The sequence below is a fragment of the Panulirus ornatus genome, chromosome 2 (genome assembly GCF_036320965.1).
Source record: "Panulirus ornatus isolate Po-2019 chromosome 2, ASM3632096v1, whole genome shotgun sequence".
NCBI classification, from domain to species: domain Eukaryota; kingdom Metazoa; phylum Arthropoda; class Malacostraca; order Decapoda; family Palinuridae; genus Panulirus; species Panulirus ornatus.
Genome location: NC_092225.1, coordinates 73765301 through 73788562, shown reverse-complemented (window position 1 = coordinate 73788562; position 23262 = coordinate 73765301). Strand labels below are relative to the sequence as shown.

The window sequence follows — 23262 nt, the reverse complement described above, 5'->3', positions numbered from 1 at the left end:
CTCCAAGGGAGTCCACTGCTAATTCTAATTGTAGCACAACCCTAAAGCTGCGTGGGCCTCCTATAAGATGACGTGAGGTTGATTGTAAAAATAGCTTTGAACCTTTCAACTTCAGAACCTCTCCTGTGGGCCTTTGGTAGCATTAAGGAAATCAGCCACTTTCATTGGTTTTGACCACAGGTCTTGAAGTATGGTAATGCTGTATGCTTGTCTGGATGGGATAAGTACATAGCAGATTTTAAGGGCCCCTACAGCTTCAAGGCTGTTCTAATCAGCTGAGAAATGATGGATTTGTCTAAAGGAAGAGTTACCTGATGAGTATGTTATCCTTTACATCTATTGATAATGATAAAGCCTTGGCAAAGGTAATTTTTTACTCATGGTGTAAACACAAACAGGCAGAGTCTAGTATACTTATGAGGTCTGACATGTTTGAAAAGATTTTTGTAATGATGAAGGCATGGGGGTGTGAAGAGTTCAGACATTCAGGTGTGACTTGTATTTTGTCTGATTAGGGCAGTTTCAGATGGATTTTCAGTAGAGTGATGTTTAACACTGGGTTGTGGGGACAAGTATACAGTAAGTTAGGTTGTTTTGATGTGAATGTGTTTTATCAAGATGGTGTTTGCTGGGGGTGGAGGGGATCTATGAGTCCAGGTAGCTGAAAAGTGAGGCCAGGTGAACTTTGTATTTGTGTGAAGGGTGGTGGTTGGTTATAATGTGGTTCAAATGGTTGCTTGGTCAATGCTGTAACAGAGAATGAGTTGCTAAAAATTTTGAGGTGGGACTGCCATGGAAGTACCGTGCAGTTTTTTGTGCAATAGTTGAATATTTGTGGTTGCTGAGCAGCATACGTTTGTTCTGAGTGCTCCATTTTGGGTGGTCTGCAGTCTTAATTCTAATTGCATATAAAAGAGAGGGGTAGCTAACCAAGTGAGGCATAGTTTAGAGTGAAGCAGATAATAATGAGTTTGTTCTTTCCAGTCCGATATGGTTGTCAAAGACTGTTCTCAAAGCATTCCCTTGGTTTACAGACTTTGTATTAATGTTTGTAATGTTGGGGGTAGATTTCATGTGCATACTGTATGTACTGACTTGTGTGTTGGTGATTTCTTAAGTGGGAGTGGTTGATCATTCTAGGTGATGGGAGGGTGCAAGCAGGAATTGTGTTTGAGATAGGGTGACAGCAGATCTGTGGGAACATGGTCTTTCTGATTTGTGAAACACAATGTTCTACGTGGATGACGTAGTGCTGCATGTTCTTTAATAAATAAATTCAAAGAAAAATTTTTAAAAAGTAATTATCTTTTACATCATACTAATAATACCATCATACAAATATGAAATGAGACTGTAATTCTGACAAGAATGACCGAAGTGAGTAGACAAAGAACTGAAAAGAAGCAAGAGAGAGGATAAAATGGATGCAGATGCAGAGAGCCTCCACTTTTTTTTATTTTTTCCAAAGCCTATGTACTGTAATCATAAGGATGTTTTCCCTGATATCTACCTCAATGATTCATATAGATTTTTACCTCTAATCAGGGTGCTATACACTGCTTTCTGCTCTTTGCGGTGATCTTGCAACCACAGTTATAGATTTTGGGGACCGACTAAGGTCATGCAAAAGAGGTGTTGCTTTATACAGTGGGTGAGAGTTTTGTGTCAATACAGATGTAGGACTGGACATAGAAGTGGTTAGCCTTGGTATATCAACAGGAGTTGGAAGGAGGGAAGGTGTGCGTGAGGAAGGTGGATCAGAGGTAAGAGGAGAAGTGAAGGAGTCTGTGTTTGCTGGGGATGAAGGTGAGAGCTGAGGTGATACTCCAGAGTACACATAATGATGAACAAGGGAAGCTTGTCCTCGACCATATTCCTGCTGATGTCCTCCCCATACTCCACTCATGATTCCCCAGTCTCCATCACTGACACATAAATTTTCATAACCATTGATTTTTTCACCATATCCTGAATCACGTGACATCTGTGAAGTTGTTAAATCAAATTTTACCTTATGAGAAGTTTGAGAGGAACCTGATGATGAAGTTCGACTTGACCCACTTCCAGAGGAATCAGGTGACTCTCTTACACTCCCACTTCTTTTGTTAACCTCAACATCATTATTTGATAGAGTCTCAATTGTTCTAAAAGCAATTTCCACTTTATCTTGGACGGTTCCATTATTAGTATCATTTTCTGAATGAGCAGAAACTGGTGTTGATTCCCACCCATCCTTTAGATGATTTGAAATTTGTAGTTTGTTGCCTTTCCGCAGTGTGGGAGGTGTAGGCATGATTGGTTCAATTGTGATGTAAGTAGTAGGAGAGACTGGTCGTGGTGGGATTTCTTCATCATCAGAAGACTCAGGAAGTAGCTCTGAGGCAGGTAAATGCTGTCTTCTTGAATCTAATGGAGGAGTTTCAACATAAAAGCAATATCCAGTTCCAAGACGAGCAGGGGGTAGGCGATGATTAAGCAATGGAGACTGATGCAAAGGCGCAACAGTGGCTGATCCCCTTCTTCCTTCCCTTCGCAACAATGATGCCCGAGAGACAACGCTGGAGACTTCACTTAAAGTCTCTGGAGAAGCAAGGGGTGCCACTCCTGCCACCCAATCATCCTCACCACGCTCAGCCAATCCTCTTCCTGCTTCCCTTATGCCTAATAGCAATTGTTCTTCTAAAGCTGATAACAGTTCCCAAGTAATGGCGGGAGAGTGGACATGTGCATGATGGCGAAGATCCAAAGGAGGCTCAGGTGAAGCTGTAGGTGTGCAGGTAAAAGATGTCTCCAGCAGCAATCTGTGAGGAGGTGTTGCAAGACGATTAACACTCACTGTAGTGGATGTAACAGATGTACATGCTATGGGGGTGGTTTTAAGAGAGTTATGAGATGGACTTGGCTGGATGACTGCAGGTGGGGTTTCTGGCCGTGATGATAGTAGACAGTGGGTTTCCCCCTCTGGTGAGAGGGCATCACTCTTCCGTCGGGCTGGGATGTCTGACATACGTCTTGGTTTTGTTGGGCCCGGATTCTCCAGAACCTGTGGGGATATCAAAAATAACTGCCATTAGAGAATGGAAGAAAATAAAACCTAACATTCTAACTAGTTTATCAACAAAAATTACTGGTTAAAGAGCCTAGTTATTATTTAAGATCAGTAGTCTGATTAGTTGGTTAGTTACCATTTCATATAATTTCTCTGATATTTTAGGTAAGGCTTGTGCACTTATATCACTTTATGTCAATGGGAGCGGAGTTAGACTGAAAAAAGAATTGTTACCTAGGTTGTATATAATTCATATCTGCTATATAACTGAGCTATAGCAACAAAATGCTACCTAATATTATTCCCAAGAAATGTTTGAAATACATACAAGCTACTTTGCTAAGAGAGTACTCCATCATATATCAGTATTTTCAAGAAAGAAAGCTCTGTATTTTTCATCAGATGTAGCAATAAGATTCTTAAATATCTATATTGTAAGCATTTATACTAACTTTGGTATTCCTTTCATCACTGCCCTAGATGTCTGGAAAGCCTCTGATATGCAGTTCCTTTAATGGTATTCATACATCTCTGATTACCTGGATCTGCCATTTTCTGTCCAAGTTCAGCATTTATGCAGTGACAAATGGATCACCAGCAAAAGCATTTTCCACTTAGTGAGTGTTAAGTCTATTTAGTGTTACTGGACTCCATCTGCTTGAGGTTACACCGTAATTGAAAAGTCATCTTTGGTGAGGCTGTATCACTGGGAGCAGAATCTTCTCAAAGAATTTCTTACTCCAAAGGAGTCTACATTTCCCTGCTACTGGAAATAGTGCAACCTTGAGCTGCAGGAGCCTTTAGAAAGATCAAGGGTAATACCAAGGCTCTTTCATAGCAACTGGTCTTGGGATAATTATAAATATATATGTCTCTGTTTTTGCCTTTATTTAAGTAGTCAACATGACACATGCAAAAGTATGCCTTGACTGAAGCCATATCAGTTAAGAAGGTAGAATTATGAGTTTACTGAGAAAAAAATTAAACGGGATTGATTAACTTGAGCTCCTAAGGTGTTTGCAGACCTCACTCTTAAATTGGAAAGGTTATACAATGAAAGAGCATTCTACAGTCTGTCTCCACACAGAAACTAAGGGAAGAAGCAACCAGCTGTGAGCAGTAAGTCCAAGTCTTAGGTGATAGGATACAAACATAGAGCTATGAAGGGCAGTGGCCAAAATTATACCTGTAGATCAGAGAGGAAAGCACCATCACAATGAGTGGAAAGGGATAGTTGAAAACTATGACAAGAGTTAATATGGCAAAAGGCTTCCAATCCCATTATGGCTTAAAGACAGGTGGAAGAACTGCCCTAGATGTGTGAGCAGTAATCCATTTATAAATCAATGAGACCCCTGTACATATAAGATAGGTGCTCAAAAGGAAATGATGGTAATAATCAATTTATAATTACTTATATGTACAATATTGGAGAGAATTATACACCTACAGAGCTCTATCTCTTGAAATTTCTTTACCATCAAGTAGTTTTTTTTCAACATTCGCATTAAGTTTTATCAATTAGTTTATTTCAATCATCCATCACCCTTAGACTAAATTACTATTTATTCACATCCTTTCTACATGCTTCTTGCCTAGCTTTATTTGCAAACTCTGTTTACTCTGTCAATGCATCTTATGAAAAACTGTTCACCGCTGACATCATCCAAGTGATTTAAAAACTTGTAGGATAAAGATAATTTCATTCCCATCTGCTCTCTCCTCCTCTTATTATAGCTTAGCTCAGCAAACAGGTTAGGCACATCACTGACTCCCAGGGTCCTTTCAAACAAAATTCCTGTGGCTTTTTGCTATTAAACAATAATCATGCTGAAGCTTCCTTGCACTGTGTCTCCTCCAAACTAATTTGCACTTACTTGGAATGAATTTCATCTTCTGTATCAGAATGGTTTATATAGGTTTCCTTGTGAGCTGATAAAATCATAATTATCATAATTTCTAGGTTCCCTTGTGAGCTGATAAAATTATCATAATTTCTAACTTCTTTCATGATCTTGGTATCATCCATAAACATTTTCAGTAAAAGTCTAATCCATCTGGCATGTAAGTGACATATACAACACCAAGAAGATCAGTGGACCCAAGACCAAGCCCTACTGCACACTACTGGTGACCCCAGCCCAATTTGAGAATTCTCTTCTAACCTATATTCTTTGCTTCTTTATTCCTGCATGTGGATTCACCTTGAAGTACCTTTACAATACCCCAAGCTTTTGGTATAAGGGGTTTCCCAGAAAGACTGAAGGATAACATTATGCCTGATATGTTTATGTTATTGCAGGCATGAATGGTTGCTTTGAAATTTGATGGCAGGATACAAGCAAGATTCAAAAACATCTACTTGAGACTGTATTTTTGGAATGATGAAAGGATGTAAGCATTAGAAGACAACCCTGAGGAACACCACTGTTGAAAAGATGATAGGAAGAATTTGCTCCATCACCGACAACCATGATAAAATGGTTGGAAAGACAAATACAAACATAAACAAAAAAGAAAGAAGTTGGAAGTTAGCATGCAAAGAATAGTGCTACACCAAATACTATAAAGATGTCAAGGGCCAAACCAAAAGATTCATCAAAACTTTTATGGAAGGAGCATCACCAGTAGACCTTGCACCATAAAAAATGGGAATGGGATTTTAAGTGCAAATAGCTGGAGGGATAAGATCAGTCTCCTTCCTAAAGGAAAGGATTAAGTAAAGTATTTTTCCAAGAATGGCAGGGTTGAGTTTTTAAACACTTGCAAAGTGAGCAAGCAAAGATTAAAGCTAAGTCAGAGGTGCATTCCTTTATGACATGAGGACATCTTATCCACCTGTGACTAAGAGAGATCTTGAAGGACCTTGCAAAAGAAAAATATAAGAGAGACACAAGGATGTATATGGGATGACAAAATGTGGATTCATCCTCAGCAGAGTTGGAAAGGTTGCCATAGATTCATTACATCAGCAAAGAGGACAAAAGACCGATTCATTACATCATGTGAAGCATGTGAAGCGTCTGGGGTAAACCATGGAAAGTTCTGTGGGGCCTGGATGTGGAAAGGGAGCTGTGGTTTTGGTGCATTATACATGACAGCTAGAGACTGAGTGTGAACGAATGTGGCCTTTGTTGTCTTTCCTAGCACTACCTTGCACACATGCAGGGGAGGGGGTTTTCATTTCATGTGTGGCGGGGTGGCGACGGGAATGAATAAGGGCAGACAGTATGAATTATGTACATGTGTATATATGTATATGTCTGTGTGTGTATATATATGTATACGTTGAGATGTATAGGTATGTATATGTGTGTGTGTGGACGTGTATGTATATACATGTGTATGTGGGTAAGTTGGGCCATTCTTTTGTCTGTTTCCTTGTGCTGCCTCGCTAACGCGGGAGACAGCGACAAAGTACAATAAACTAAATAAATAAAATAAATGTTCCTATGAGTCCACGGGGAAAATGAAACACGATAAGTTCCCAAGTGCACTTGCGTGTAAATAATCACATCATCAGGGGAGACACAAGAGAGAAATATAAGTCAGTTGATATACATCCAAGAGACGAAGCTAGGATGCCATTATCCATGGTCTGAATGCAAAGATGAGTAATGTGGCAGTTGAGGGTATAATTGGTGTACATGGGGTGTTCAGTGTTGGAAATGGAAATGGTGAGGAGCTTGTAGATTTGTGTGCTGAAAAAGGAACCGGTGGACTCATAGGAATATATATATATATATATATATATATATATATATATATATATATATATATATATATATATTTTTTTTTTTTTTTTATACTTTGTCGCTGTCTCCCGCGTTTGCGAGGTAGCGCAAGGAAACAGACGAAAGAAATGGCCCAACCCCCCCCCATACACATGTACATACACACGTCCACACACGCAAATATACATACCTACACAGCTTTCCATGGTTTACCCCAGACGCTTCACATGCCTTGATTCAATCCACTGACAGCACGTCAACCCCTGTATACCACATCGCTCCAATTCACTCTATTCCTTGCCCTCCTTTCACCCTCCTGCATGTTCAGGCCCCGATCACACAAAATCTTTTTCACTCCATCTTTCCACCTCCAATTTGGTCTCCCTCTTCTTCTCGTTCCCTCCACCTCCGACACATATATCCTCTTGGTCAATCTTTCCTCACTCATTCTCTCCATGAGCCCAAACCATTTCAAAACACCCTCTTCTGCTCTCTCAACCACGCTCTTTTTATTTCCACACATCTCTCTTACCCTTACGTTACTTACTCGATCAAACCACCTCACACCACACATTTTCCTCAAACATCTCATTTCCAGCACATCCATCCTCCTGCGCACATCTCTATCCATAGCCCACGCCTCGCAACCATACAACATTGTTGGAACCACTATTCCTTCAAACATACCCATTTTTGCTTTCCGAGATAATGTTCTCGACTTCCACACATTTTTCAAGGCTCCCAAAATTTTCGCCCCCTCCCCCACCCTATGATCCACTTCCGCTTCCATGGTTCCATCCGCTGACAGATCCACTCCCAGATATCTAAAACACTTCACTTCCTCCAGTTTTTCTCCATTCAAACTCACCTCCCAATTGACTTGACCCTCACCCCTACTGTACCTAATAACCTTGCTCTTATTCACATTTACTCTTAACTTTCTTCTTCCACACACTTTACCAAACTCAGTCACCAGCTTCTGCAGTTTCTCACATGAATCAGCCACCAGCGCTGTGTCATCAGCGAACAACAACTGACTCACTTCCCAAGCTCTCTCATCCCCAACATATATATATATATATATATATATATATATATATATATATATATATATATATTATTTATTTTGCTTTGTCGCTGTCTCCCACGTTTGCGAGGTAGCACAAGGAAATAGACGAAAGAGATGGCCCAACCCACCCCCATACACATGTATATACATACATGTCCACACATGCAAATATACATACCCATACATCTCAATGTACACATATATATACACACACGGACACATACATATATACACATGCACACAATTCACACTGTCTGCCCTTATTCATTCCCATCACCACCTCGCCACACATGGAATAACATCCCCCTCCCCCAATCATGTGTGCGAGGTAGCACTAGGAAAAGACAACAAAGGCCCCATTCGTTCACACTCAGTCTCTAGCTGTCATGCGATAATGCCCGAAACCACAGCTCCCTTTCCACATCCAGGCCCCACACAACATTCCAAGGTTTAGCCCAGATGCTTCACATGCCCTGATTCAATCCACTGACAGCACGTCGACCCCGGTATACCACATCAATCCAATTCACTTTATTCCTTGCCCGCCTTTCACCCTCCTGCATGTTCAGGCCCCGACCACTCAAAATCTTTTTCACTCCATCTTTCCACCTCCAATTTGGTCTCCCACTTCTCCTCGTACCCTCCACCTCTGACACATATATCATCTTGGTCAATCTCGCCTCACTCATTCTCTCCATGTGCCCAAACCATTTCAAAACACCCTCTTCTGCTCTCTCAACCACGCTCTTTTTATTTCCACACATCTCTCTTACCCTTACGTTACTTACTCGATCAAACCACCTCACACCACACATTGTCCTCAAACATCTCATTTCCAGCACATCCACATTCCTGCGCACAACTCTATCCATAGCCCACGCCTCGCAACCATACAACATTGTTGGAACCACTATTCCTTCAAACATACCCATTTTTGCTTTCCGAGATAATGTTCTCGACTTCCACACATTCTTCAAGGCTCCCAGGATTTTTGCCCCCTCCCCCACCCTATGATCCACTTCCACTTCCATGGTTCCATCCGCTGCCAGATCCACTCCCAGATATCTAAAACACTTTACTTCCTCCAGTTTTTCTCCATTCAAACTTACCTCCCAATTGACTTGACCCTCAACCCTACTGTACCTAATAACCTTGCTCTTATTCACATTTACTCTTAACTTTCTTCTTTCACACACTTTACCAAACTCAGTCACCAGCTTCTGCAGTTTCTCACATGAATCAGCCACCAGCGCTGTATCATCAGCGAACAACAACTGACTCGCTTCCCAAGCTCTCTCATCCACAACAGACTTCATACTTGCCCCTCTTTCCAAAACTCTTGCATTCACCTCCCTAACAACCCCATCCATAAACAAATTAAACAACCATGGACACATCACACACCCCTACCGCAAACCTACATTTACTGAGAACCAATCACTTTCCTCTCTTCCTACACCTTCACATGCCTTACATCCTCGATAAAAACTTTTCACTGCTTCTAACAACTTGCCTCCCACATCATATATTCTTAATACCTTCCACAGAGCATCTCTATCAATTCTATCATATGCCTTCTCCAGATCCATAAATGCTACATATAAATCCATTTGCTTTTCTAAGTATTTCTCACATACATTCTTCAAAGCAAACACCTGATCCACACATCCTCTACCACTTCTGAAACCACACTGCTCTTCCCCAATCTGATGCTCTGTACATGCCTTCACCCTCTCAATCAATACCCTCCCATATAATTTACCAGGAATACTCAACAAACTTATACCTCTGTAATTTGAGCACTCACTCTTATCCCCTTTGCCTTTGTACAATGGCACTATGCACGCATTCCGCCAATTCTCAGGCACCTCACCATGAGTCATACATACATTAACTAACCTTACCAACCAGTCAACAATACAGTCACCCCCTTTTTTAATAAATTCCACTGCAATACCATCCAAACCTGCTGCCTTGCCGGCTTTCATCTTCCGCAAAGCTTTTACTACCTCTTCTCTGTTTACCAAATTATTTTCCCTAACCCTCTCAATTTGCACACCACCTCGACCAAAACACCCTATATCTGCCACTCTATTATCAAACACATTCAACAAACCTTCAAAATACTCACTCCATCTCCTCACATCACCACTACTTGTTATCACCTCCCCATTTGCGCCCTTCACTGAAGTTCCCATGTCCTCCCTTGTCTTACGCACTTTATTTACCTCCTTCCAGAACATCTTTTTATTCTCCCTAAAATTTAATGATACTCTCTCACCCCAACTCTCATTTGCCCTCTTTTTCACCTCTTGCACCTTTCTCTTTCTTTTATACATCTCCCACTCAATTGCATTTTTTCCCTGCAAAAATCGTCCAAATGCCTCTCTCTTCTCTTTCACTAATAATCTTACTTCTTCATCCCACCACTCACTACCCTTTCTAATCAACCCACCTCCCACTCTTCTCATGCCACAAGCATCTTTTGCGCAATCCATCACTGATTCCCTAAATACATCCCATTCCTCCCCCACTCCCCTTACTTCCATTGTTCTCACCTTTTTCCATTCTGTACTCAGTCTCTCCTGGTACTTCTTCACACAAGGGGAGAAAGGGATAGGGGAGAACGAATACTTCCCACGCATTCCTCACGTGTCGTAGAAGGTGACTAAAGGGGACGGGAGTGGGGGGGGCCAGAAACCCTCCCCTCCTTGTATTTTAACTTTCTAAAAGGGGAAACAGAAGGATTCACGCGGGGAGTGCTCATCCTCCTCAAAGGCTCAGATTGGGGTGTCTAAATGTGTGTGGATGTAACCAACATGAGAAAAAAGGAGAGATAGGTCGTATGTTTGAGGAAAGGAACCTGGATGTTTTGGCTCTGAGTGAAACGAAGCTCAAGGGTAAAGGGAAAGAGTGGTTTGGGAATGTCTTGGGAGTAAAGTCAGGGGTTAGTGAGAGGACAAGAGCAAGGGAAGGAGTAGCACCTATCCTGAAACAGGAGTTGTGGGAGTATGTGACAGAGTGTAAGAAAGTAAACTCTAGATTGATATGGGTAAAACTGAAAGTTGATGGAGAGCAATGGGTGATTACTGGTGCATATGCACCTGGGCATGAGAAGAAAGATCATGAGAGGCATGGGCATGAGAAGAAAGATCATGAGAGGCAAGTGTTTTGGGAGCAGCTGAATGAGTGTGTTAGTGGTTTTGATGCACAAGACCGGGTTCTAGTGATGGGTGATTTGAATGCAAAGGGGAGCAATGTGGCAGTTGAGGGAATAATTGGTATACATGGGGTGTTCAGTGTTGTAAATGGAAATGGTGATAAGCTTGTAGATTTATGTGCTGAAAAAGGACTGGTGATTGGGAATACCTGGTTTAAAAAGCGAGATATACATAAGTATACGTATGTAAGTAGAAGAGATGGCCAGAGAGTGTTACTGGATCATGTGGTAATTGATAGGTGCACGAAAGAGAGACTTTTGAATGTTAATGTGCTGAGAGGTGCAACTGGAGGGATGTCTGATCATTATCTTGTGGAGACGAAGGTGAAGATTTGTATGGGTTTTCAGAAAAGAAGAGAGAATGTTGGGGTGAAGAGAGTGGTGAGAGTAAGTGAGCTTGGGAAGGAGACATGTGTGAGGAAGTACCAGGAGAGTCTGAGTTCAGAATGGAAAAAGGTGAGAACAAAGGAGGTAAGGGGAGTGGGGAAGGAATGGGATGTATTTAGGGAAGCAGTGATGGATTGCGCAAAAGATGCTTGTGGCATGAGAAGCGTGGGAGGTGGGTTGATTAGAAAGGGTAGTGAGTGGTGGGATGAAGAGGTAAGATTATTAATGAAAGAGAAGAGAGAGAGGCATTTGGACGATTTTTGCAGGGAAAAAATGCAAATGAGTGGGAGATTTATAAAAGAAAGAGGCAGGAGGTCAAGAGAAAGGTGCAAGAGGTGAAAAAGAGGGCAAATGAGAGTTGGGGTGAGAGAGTATCATTAAATTTTAGGGAGAATAAAAAGATGTTTTGGAAGGAGGTAAATAAAGTGCATAAGACAAGGGAGCAAATGGGAACTTCAGTGAAGGGAGCTAATGGGGAGGTGATAACAAGTAGTGGCGATGTGAGAAGGAGATGGAGTGAGTATTTTGAAGGTTTGTTGAATGTGTTTGATGACAGAGTGGCAGATATAGGGTGTTTTGGTCGAGGTGGTGTGCAAAGTGAGAGGGTTAGGGAAAATGATTTGGTAAACAGAGAAGAGGTAGTAAAAGCTTTGCCGGCAAGGCAGCAGGTTTGTATGGTATTGCAGTGGAATTTATTTAAAAAAGGGGGTGACTGTACTGTTATTTAATGTATGTATGATTCATGGTGAGGTGCCTGAGGATTGGCGGAATGCTTGCATAGTGCCATTGTACAAAGGCAAAGGGGATAAGAGTGAGTGCTCAAATTACAGAGGTATAAGTTTGTTGAGTATTCCGGGTAAATTATATGGGAGGGTATTGATTGAGACGGTGAAGGCATGTACAGAGCATCAGATTGGGGAAGAGCAGTGTGGTTTCAGAAGTGGTAGAGGATGTGTGGATCAGGTGTTTGCTTTGAAGAATGTATGTGAGAAATACTTAGAAAAGCAAATGGATTTGTATGTAGCATTTATGGATCTGGAGTAGGCATATGATACGAGTTGATAGAGATGCTCATTGGAAGGTTTGAAGAATATATGGTGTGGGAGGCAAATTGTTAGAAGCAGTGAAAAGTTTTTATCGAGGGTGTAAGGCGTGCGTACGTGTCGGAAGAGAGGAAACTGATTGGTTCTCAGTGAATGTAGGTTTGCGACAGGGGTGTGTGGTGTCTCCATGGTTGTTTAATTTGTTTATGGATGGAGTTGTTATGGAAGTGAATGCAAAAGTTTTGGAAAGAGGGGCAAGTATGAAGTCAGTTGTGGATGAGAGAGCTTGGGAAGTGAGTCAGTTGTTGTTCGCTGATGAAACAGCGCTGGTGGCTGATTCATGTGAGAAACTGCAGAAGCTAGTGACTGAGTTTGGTAATGTGTGTGAAAGAAGAAAGTTAAGAGTAAATGTGAATAAGAGCAAGGTTATTAGGTACAGTAGGGTTGAGGGTCAAGTCAATTGGGAGGTAAGTTTGAATGGAGAAAAACAGGAGGAAGTAAAGTGATTTAGATACCTGGGAGTGGATCTGGCAGCTGATGGAACCATGGAAGTGGAAGTAAATCAGAGGGTGGGGGAGGGGGCAAAAATCCTGGGAGCCTTGAAGAATGTGTGGAAGTTGAGGACATTATCTCGGAAAGCAAAAATGGGTATGTCTGAAGGAATAGTGGTTCCAACAATGTTATATGGTTGCGAGGCGTGGGCTATGGATAGAGTTGTGCGCAGGAGGGTGGATGTGCTGGAAATGAGATGTTTTAGGACAATATGTGGTGTGAGGTGGTTTGATCGAGTAACGTAAGGGTAAGAGAGATGTGTGGAAATAAAAAGAGCGTGGTTGAGAGAGCAGAAGAGGGTGTTTTGAAATGGTTTGGGCATATGGAGTGAATGAGTGAGGAAAGATTGACCAAGAGGATATATGTGTCGGAGGTGGATGGAACAAAGAGAAGTGGGAGACCAAATTGGAGGTGGAAAGATGGAGTGAAAAAGATTTTGAGTGATCAGGGCCTGAACATTCAGGAGGGTGAAAGGCGGGCAAGGAATAGAGTGAATTGGATCGATGTGGTATACCGGGGTCGACGTGCTGTCAATGGATTGAATCAGGGCATGTGAAGCGTCTGGGGTAAACCATGGAAAGCTGTGTAGGTATGTATATTTGCGTGTGTGGATGTATGTATATACATGTGTATGGGGGTGGGTTGCGCCATTTCTTTCGTCTGTTTCCTTGCGCTACCTCGCAAACGCGGGAGACAGCGACAAAGCAAAAAAAAAAAAAAAAGGGGGAAAACAGAAGAAGGAGTCATGGGGAGTGCTCATCCTCCTCGAAGGCTCAGACTGGGGTGTCTAAATGTGTGTGGATGTAACCAAGATGAGAAAAAAGGAGAGATAGGTAGTATGTTTGAGGAAAGAGACCAGGATGTTTTGGCTCTGAGTGAAATGAAGCTCAAGGTTAAAGGGGAAGAGTGGTTTGGGAATGTCTTGGGAGTAAAGTCAGGGGATGGTGAGAGGACAAGAGCAAAGAAAGGAGTAGAACTACTCCTGAAGCATGAGTTGTGGGAGTATGTGATAGAGAGTAAGAAATTAAACTCTACATTGATATGGGTAAAAGTGAAAGTGGATGGAGAGAGATGGGTGATTATTGGTGCCTATGCAACTGGTCATGAGAAGAAGGATCATGAGAGGCAAGTGTTTTGGGAGCAGCTGACTGAGTGTGTTAGCAGCTTTGATGCACGAGACCGGGTTATAGTGATGGGTGGTTTGAATGGAAAGATGAGTAATGTGGCAGTTGAGGGTATAACTGGTGTACATGGGGTGATCAGGGTTGTAAATGGAAATGGTGAAGAGCTCGTAGATTTGTGTGCTGAAAAAGGACTGGTGATTGGGAATACCTAGTTTAAAAAGAGAGATGTACATAAGTATATGTATGTAAGTAGGAGAGATGGCCAGAGAGTGTTATTGGATTACGTGTTAATTGATAAGTGTGTGATAGAGACTTTTGGATGTTAATGTGCTGAGAGGTGCAACTGGAGGGATGTCTGATCATCGTCTCCCAACTACTAAAGCAAGCTGGTGATATTAACCCTAACTCTGAACTATCAGTCTACCTCTATCCACAGTGCCAAACACCAACCACTAAAAGGCACTACTCCATAAGATGCTCAAACTCCACTTAGTGTTAACACCTTCACTTCACTTCACTACTTAAAGCACTTGATATGAAGAAACCACTTAGATGGTGACTCCTAAAACCCCCTTACTTCCTAATACAAAGATGTAATAAACAGCAGCACAAAATGCTCATTCCTACTTTTAGCCAACAAACCCTACTACACAACATGATTACTAAACATCCTACAACCCAAAACAAAAGGCATCAGAAACACACACACACACACACACACACACACGCACACAAATACACAACTAACTTTGGGAGTACAACATCCACATAGCCCTCATCCAAGAAAGCAGACTCACATTCACATTCTTCCTCCCACCTTTCTACAACAACAGAACCATAAGAGGAGACACAGAACATGGACACGGAGGAGGAGACAACGAACATGGACAAGGAGGAGGACTCATAACAGTTTTCCACCAAACCATACCACTCTCCATCACTGATGACACTACAAAGAAGCTCACAAACAATGACAGCATTGTAAAATTACAATCCATAAGACTTCAAAGTACTAATTACAACAAAATCACCTCTTACATATCTCCCCCCTCCAATGGCCTAACCACAAAACCTGACCAACATACCTAACATTTATGTCTGCAGAGATTTTAATGCCCACCATACCACTTAGCTCAGCACTCACATCCAAGATCCCCAAGGTGAACTACTCATAAACCAACTACTACCTCTCAAAATCCTTAACCTACACAACTAGCCGACATAATTCCCAACTCACCACCTGTAGCAACTGACATCATTATACATCACCTTCAGCTCAATAGCCCTCCAAACATGAACTGCCTGGAGCATGCTACAAAAACTATCCTTTAAATACCTGCCCATCCTTATAACACTCTACCTGGCCCATCCAATACATGCAACCATCAAAAAGACTTACACAAACTACAGGAAGACAGCAGACTTACCAGCCTTCACACAATACATGGAAATAAAGCACTAAAACTTATTGCTATCTCATACTTTACAAACATTTTATTATGTTACTAAAAATGATATCCCTCAAGGGTATAAAAAGAAATATAATCCAAACTCCTCCCCACAAGTTACACACATCATAAAACACAGAAACAAGCTCAGACAATATCACTTCCCAATAACACCATCAGTTACCTAATTACTGAAGACAAACTGAAGTTTGACATTCCTTCCATAACACAATCAACCAGAAGATCCAACCCTGGTGCATATCAAAGAAAATACATAATTACCACACAAATCCAGTTCCATTTCATAAAGGACTCCTGATCCATTCCAATGACATCCATGCTCCCAAAGAACACACAACCAGACTTATATGACACCATCAAAAAATCAGCCATATATAAACCTCACCCCTTAAACAGGAAAGTCGTGAACAGCCTAAACAGAATCCAACAAGAAACAAATGCCCATCCTCCCTTCACCTCTATTGATAAAATGAAAGAAATTAAAACAAAGAACCATCCTGCTACAGGTCCCAAAGACATATCAAACTTTCACATAAAATGCATCAAACTATCTGTAATCCAAGCACTTATATATATCTTCAACCACTACTGGTTACATAACAAAATCTCTAAAATCTGGAAACCTGCCAACTTAATTAATACCAATTATAAAGTAATTAAAACCACCCAGCTTCAATTCCTTATATCACCCTATATCATTTCTCTTATCAATATCCAAACTCTACGAAAAACTGATCCATGACAAAATCAAGACAAAACATCTCACTTTCACCTACACAACATGACTTAAAACACCACTCCACCATTGTGGTACTGAATCTCCCACAACTCAATGTGAATGGATTCAAGTAATTCCAGCCCCCCTCCCACATAATACTAGAGGGAAAAGACAAAAAGAAAGCATTCAGAACTATCCCCCAAAACATCTTTACACAAATGATACGTGAAACCATTCTCCGTAACAATGACAAAATATTGTTAGCCAATTCTATTGCCAGTCTCTATGCCAGTCACTCACAATGGCTAAATCTCTAAAACACTTAGGCTCTATATTAAAGTTCCCCAAGGTGCAGTTCTTTCTCCAACCCTCTTCATTTCCTTCCTACACAATCTCCCATTACCTTATAAAAACCTTTAGTACACAGTTGCCCTTATAATCACAACATTCTAACACCAATGAATGCCCTCAGAACAATAACAGGGATGAGAATTGGACAAAAAAGAAACCCTTAACATCCTCTATAAACAATTCATCCTGTGCACTCCAAACTATGCCTCATCAGCTGTTCTTCCATCCTCTAAAAAGTAAATATAACAAAACTACAAACCACACACAATAGTGCATTTAGAACAATCATTAGGTGTGTTGCAACCAGAAATACTAAACATCTAAACAATGAAACAAATATCTTTCCACTACAACCCCACCCCAATATACTTGGCACTCAATACTATGCAACAGCACTAGATCTCTCCCATTGAATGAAAGAGTGTTACCAACTTCAGTGAATCAATATCTTTTCTTTCTTTCCCTTTTCTCCTTTTAGTGTGATTCAATTTGTAAGAGAGTGAGTTCATAACATTGTGAACAAGTGCAGTAAGTTAGTGTACAAATGAACAGCTTGCCATAGAAAAGTATTTGTTTTTTCAGTGTAACTGAAAGGCAACACTAGTGTGTTAAAGATCTAAATTCTTTTCAAGTTTCTATAATAATCTACTGTTACTGCTATTACTCTGGGGATAAATTAGGGCCTATAGCACTATCTGAATCAGAAATGGATAGTAGGGACAGTTACAGGAATGAACCAAAACCAGTCAGTTCTAAAGATTTGTTAAGACAATCTTAGAGATGAAAGCATAGAGACCAAAGATGATTGGGAATGTTATAGGACACAATTGCAACTAAAGTTAGAAAAAAACTAATGAAGCATTTCAAGATCATGAAGAGAGTTATGAGACCAGGAGAGGAACTAAAATAGTTTAGTTTGGGGGTTTCAGGTGATGCAAAACCAGAACATAGAAGGTGAAGCCTTTAAAAGGAAGACAAAGTCTGATGTGTCTTTTCTAGTTGTACTGAAGGCTGAGCAGTCAGAGGAAAGAACTATAATGCATAAAAAACTTATTCAAGAAACTACTGGCCAGGGAAATGCAGGAGCATTACCAGCAGCCATTCAGATAAAGGAAGAGACAAAAGCACATAAAAGAGTCTACTGAATCAATATCAACAGCAGTTCGGGTAAAGAAAATGACTAACATACTGATGATAATTGGAGCGGAGATGTTTAGAGAGAGAAAGCAATTTCAGCAATAGATCAAATGAGTGCCAAGAATGATGGAGAGCAAAATAAACCTGGGGTGATGCAAACAGAGGTACACAGGAAATCAAATGAGGCAGTTGAAAGATGCACTATCACATATGAAGCATTCAAGGAATTACATGGCTTAGTTGATGGAGGGTTTAGAAAAGTACAGAGCATACTAGCTAAAATCAGAGATTATAAAGAAATTTAGATATACAGGAGTTGATACATTTACACTGAGGGATCGAGCTGAAAAGAGGATGTCACCAAAATTAGAAAGATAATGAAAGCATGAGGTTTTTGCTTGGAAGATCATTAACTAGACAAGGAAAAAAGAAGAAAAAAGAAGGAAATGAACATTAAAAGACTGCTGGAGGCGGTGGGACTTCTAGATGAATGTTTCATGATAGAGGAAAGAAGATTTGGTGGTTATAAGTATGATGTGTGGGGTCGATCAGTTGTTGGATATGTTTTACTTAGAGTCATCAAGCCAGGAAGTACATAGAAAAGCTAAGATCTTAAAGGCATGATGGAATTCAATGGGATATTCATTTAATATAACAAATCAAAGGATAAGAAGGTGAAAAGCTAAAAGTACCAATATGAAAAAAAAAAAAAAATGAAGATGCCCATGTAGCAAGAGGATGGAACAGTCCTTTAGAACTGCAGAAAGGGCAGGGGTGTTAGATGGTAATGTCAAACTGAGAGTAATGTATTCAAATGCTGTTGGAATAGCTGTTGGTGGTAAAAGGCTGGAATTCAAGGATAACATAATGGAAAGTGCACCTGATATCAATAGTAATGGAAATTAAGCTTCCTAAAGAGAGAAGTTCTCACCTGTTCTGCCTAAAGGAGTGCTTCATAGCAAGAAAGGAGACGAAGGATTAGCCCTCTAAATTTAAGCAAGAGTGGAGGGGAAGGATAAGCCCTCTTATTAAAAGATAGCTTGAAGTTTTAGGTAACAGCAGAATATGGTCCATTTAGATTATATAATAGTAATAGCAAATGTAAGGAAGAAGAGCATAGACTTGTTATTACATAATCCACAATCCAGGCACTCACAGATATCTTCAACCAATCCTGGCTACACACCAAAATCCCTAAGACCTGGAAACGTGGCAACAAAACACCAGTCCGAAAACCATCCCAACTACTTCACTCCCACCTCCTCTACGGCTCTATTTCACTTCTACCGTTAGCATCCTAACTCTATGAAACACCTATTTGCAACAGAATGAAACAATATATCTCACTCTCACCCACACAATATGGCTTCAGACCCAACCTTCCACCATCATGCTGCACACTGACCTCACAAAAATACCTTATATGGATTAAACCAACCACAGCCACCCTCCCACACAATACTAGAGGCAGTAGAAAATCAATGAAGTGTTCCACATTATCCCTGGAACATTCTCTTACAAACTATACTGGACACCACCCAACACAACAAAGATAAACAGTGGGTGACCATGCCCGAGTCACTCACAATGGCTTCACCTCTAAAACAAACTCTACAATGAAGTTCACTGTGGCACTATTTCTTTCCAAACCCTCTTTAATCTCTTAATTCATGACCTTCCATTACCGATGGGAAACCACATCATACACAGACAACCTTACAATCACATCACATCCTGCCACCACAGTAGCAGTAAGAAACATGCAGTGTGGAACAATTGCTCACCCATAACAAAATGTCAGCATCTCCACAGAAGTCTTCCCTCATTAACCCCAGACACACTCAAGGTGATGTGAGTTAATGAACATATGACACAGAACATTTGTTGTAACTACCAGATATACAATATCATTCATCACACATTAAGTTATCATCATATGAAATACTGTCATACTTCAAAATGTTTTGTTTTTACTTAATCAAATAAGTGGAGCTTTGTTGCTCACAATTTGATCTTTGATAACTAAACATATAAGAATTTCTTATTCATTGGATAAATTTTTGGTTGGTTGGGATATTCAATTTACTTTCTATTTCTTGTTTTAACTTACAAATTATTTTGTCTTGAACAAGGGCATAGTTCAAAAATCTATCCTGATGATTTTCTCATCTTGACCTTTGAAGTTTGTATTCTATGTGGGAACAATCCTTAGTGTTCCTGTTTTGAGCACTTGAATATCATTCTTTATTTAATATTTTCATATACAAGAAATCTTATGGTCAATCTACATAAAATTATGAGCATAACCTTTCTGAACACATCTTTTCTTACTTTAAATGCTGCTGCTAGGAGTAAGTTGGTGGTAAAGTAAAATGGCAGAGGAGGTAAGGCATCCAGGATAACTTTACCAGTTCATAATTTTCTTGTAATAATCTGCTTATTTACAAAAAGTATCGATATTCATAACTCTCATTGGGGCTCCAGATGTTATTTGGGGGTATTATCATATTACACAAAGGTTTGTGCACAAATGCTAAAAAAAAAAAAAAAAGTGGTGAGCCACAAAAACAAACACAAGTCCTTCTCTGTCTCAAAGCACACTGTGACACATGTCTTTCCCAAACCATGAGGATCAGTCAACTGACTGACAGATATTTCCAAATGAATGAATTTTCCCTTCTCTTATCAAATAAAAGATGCATTACAGTATCATGTGTGCAATGGGGAAAGTATAGTAATGAAACAACACAACCATATTAAAAACCTACCTCAGAATTCTTGAATGGTAGTGCCATTTGATGGGTACTTCTATGAACCCTGTGTATGTAGGCTTTTTTTTCTCCTTAATATTTTTCCAAAAACTGACAAAAAAATCAACCTGTACAGTCCTTAAGCTCTTGAATTAAACAAAGGACAATGTGCAATAGCTACAGTCTCCTTAGCCCATAATATGTTAAAAACATGTTTTCCTTTTATATGTTAAAAATATTTTACTTATATTTATATTTATTTTGCTTTGTTGCTGTCTCCCGCGTTTGCGAGGTAGCGCAAGGAAACAGACGAAAGAAATGGCCAAACCCACCCCCATACACATGTATATACATACATGTCCCCACACGCAAATATACACACCCATATATCTCAATGTACACATATATATACACACACACACATATACATATATACACATGCACACAATTCACACTGTCTGCCTTTATTCATTCCCATCGCCACCTCGCCACACATGGAATAACATCCCCCTCCCCCCTCATGTGTGCAAGGTAGCACTAGGAAAAGACAACAAAGGCCCCATTCGTTCACACTCAGTCTCTAGCTGTCGTGCAATAATGCCTGAAACCACAGCTCCCTTTCCACGTCCAGGCCCCACACAACTTTCCATGGTTTACCCCAGATGCTTCACATGCCCTGATTCAATCCATTGACAGCACGTCGACCCCGGTATACCACATCAATCCAATTCACTCTATTCCTTGCCCGCCTTTCACCCTCCTGCATGTTCAGGCCCCGATCACTCAAAATCTTTTTCACTCCATCTTTCCACCTCCAATTTGGTCTCCCACTTCTCCTTGTTCCATCCACCTCCAACACATATATCCTCTTGGTCAATCTTTCCTCACTCATTCTCTCCATGTGCCAAAACCATTTCAAAACACCCTCTTCTGCTCTCTCAACCACGCTCTTCTTATTTCCACACATCCCTCTTACCCTTACATTACTTACTTGATCAAACCACCTCACACCACATATTGTCCTCAAACATCTCATTTCCAGCACATCCACCCTCCTGTGCAGTACTCTATCCATAGCCCACGCCTCGCAACCATACAACATTGTTGGAACCACTATTCCTTCAAACATACCCATTTTTGCTTTCCGAGATAATGTTCTCAACTTCCACACATTCTTCAAGGCTCTCAGGATTTTCGCCCCCTCCCCCACCCTATGATTCACTTCCGCTTCCATGGTTCCATCCGCTGCCAGATCCACTCCCAGATATCTAAAAACACTTTACTACCTCCAGTTTTTCTCCATTCAAACTTACCTCCCAATTGACTTGACCCTCAACCCTATTGTACCTAATAACCTTGCTCTTGTTCACATTTACTCTAAACTTTCTTCTTTCACACGCTTTACCAAACTCTGTCACCAGCTTCTGCAGTTTCTCACATGAATCAGCCACCAGCGCTGTATCATCAGCGAACAACAACTGACTCACTTCCCAAGCTCTCTCATCCCCAACAGACTACATACTTGCCCCTCTTTCCAAAACTCTTGCATTCACCTCCCTAACAACCCCATCCATAAACAAATTAAACAACCATGGAGACATCACACACCCCTGCCGCAAACCTACATTCACTGAGAACCAATCACTTTCCTCTCTTCCTACACGTACACATGCCTTACATCCTCAATAAAAACTTTTCACTGCTTCTAACAACTTTATCAAACAAAATTATCAGTAGTCTCATGGCCATCGTGGTAAAATCATAAACTACATACTGTTTCTAATGTTTTAATTTCCAAAACACTTTCCTTCAAGTGACACCTGTTATACCTTGTTTTTCATGTTTAACCTAATTAACCCCTTCATACCCCATGATATGTTAAAAGCATGTTTTCCTTTTACGTGTTAAAAGTATTTACTAAATTATTAGTAGTCTTAACGCCATCATGATAAAATCATAAACTACATACTGTTTCTGATGTTTCAATTTCCAAAACTCTTTCCTTCAAGTGACACCTGTTATATCTTGTTTTTCACGTTTAACCTTATCAACCCCTTCATACCTCAAGACAGATATTCATACAAGCTGAGTGACACCTCTAGTTGAATATCTACACAATCACTTTTACACCTCAATTTCAAGGCCATGTGCTGAGACTGACTGGTGGAAGAGGTGGCAATCCACAGTAATTTCTCCCTGTGGTAAGTCATCCATCCTCCAACCATGCCAATGAGAGCACATTTTTAGGAGTATTTTATGAAAAAAATGAGTAGCTTGTAGTTAGATTTAGAGGGCATAAAAGATGATCTGAAATTATTTGATGATGATGATTACCTGTCTTTAGATCCCGTGGAGTGTGGTGCAATGGGCTCTGACTTCTTTCATCATCAAAGCTGAATAATTTGAGGCAGGAGAGGGTTTTCTAGAAAAAGGGGAGGCAGTGCTGCCAGGACCCACCTAACTATGAGAACTATGAATCTGACTAGTGCCGCTGGTTATTTTAGATTCTTATACTTTTGCAGTTATGGAAAGAATATTAATGGAGACAATGACTATAACAAGATTTAATATATAAAATAAAACATAATAATAATCAGTAATCAATATTTCGGTGTAGGCAAGATAAATGATGAAACATGCACAGGGGCCTCACTTTCAC

At 40.4% G+C, this 23262-nt stretch overlaps 1 protein-coding gene across 1 annotated transcript in view; it reads right to left on the bottom strand.

The window, feature by feature from the left end:
- Nucleotides 1-993: 993 nt before the first annotated feature.
- Nucleotides 994-23262, bottom strand: part of LOC139752263 (diacylglycerol lipase-alpha-like) — a gene marked incomplete at its 5' end in the record, with an annotated part of 607140 nt that continues 584871 nt past the window's right edge. Inside the window, one exon of the mRNA XM_071668298.1 lies at nucleotides 994-3043. Coding sequence (XP_071524399.1) covers nucleotides 1550-3043 — 1494 coding nt within the window. The remainder of the gene's footprint in view (nucleotides 3044-23262) is intronic.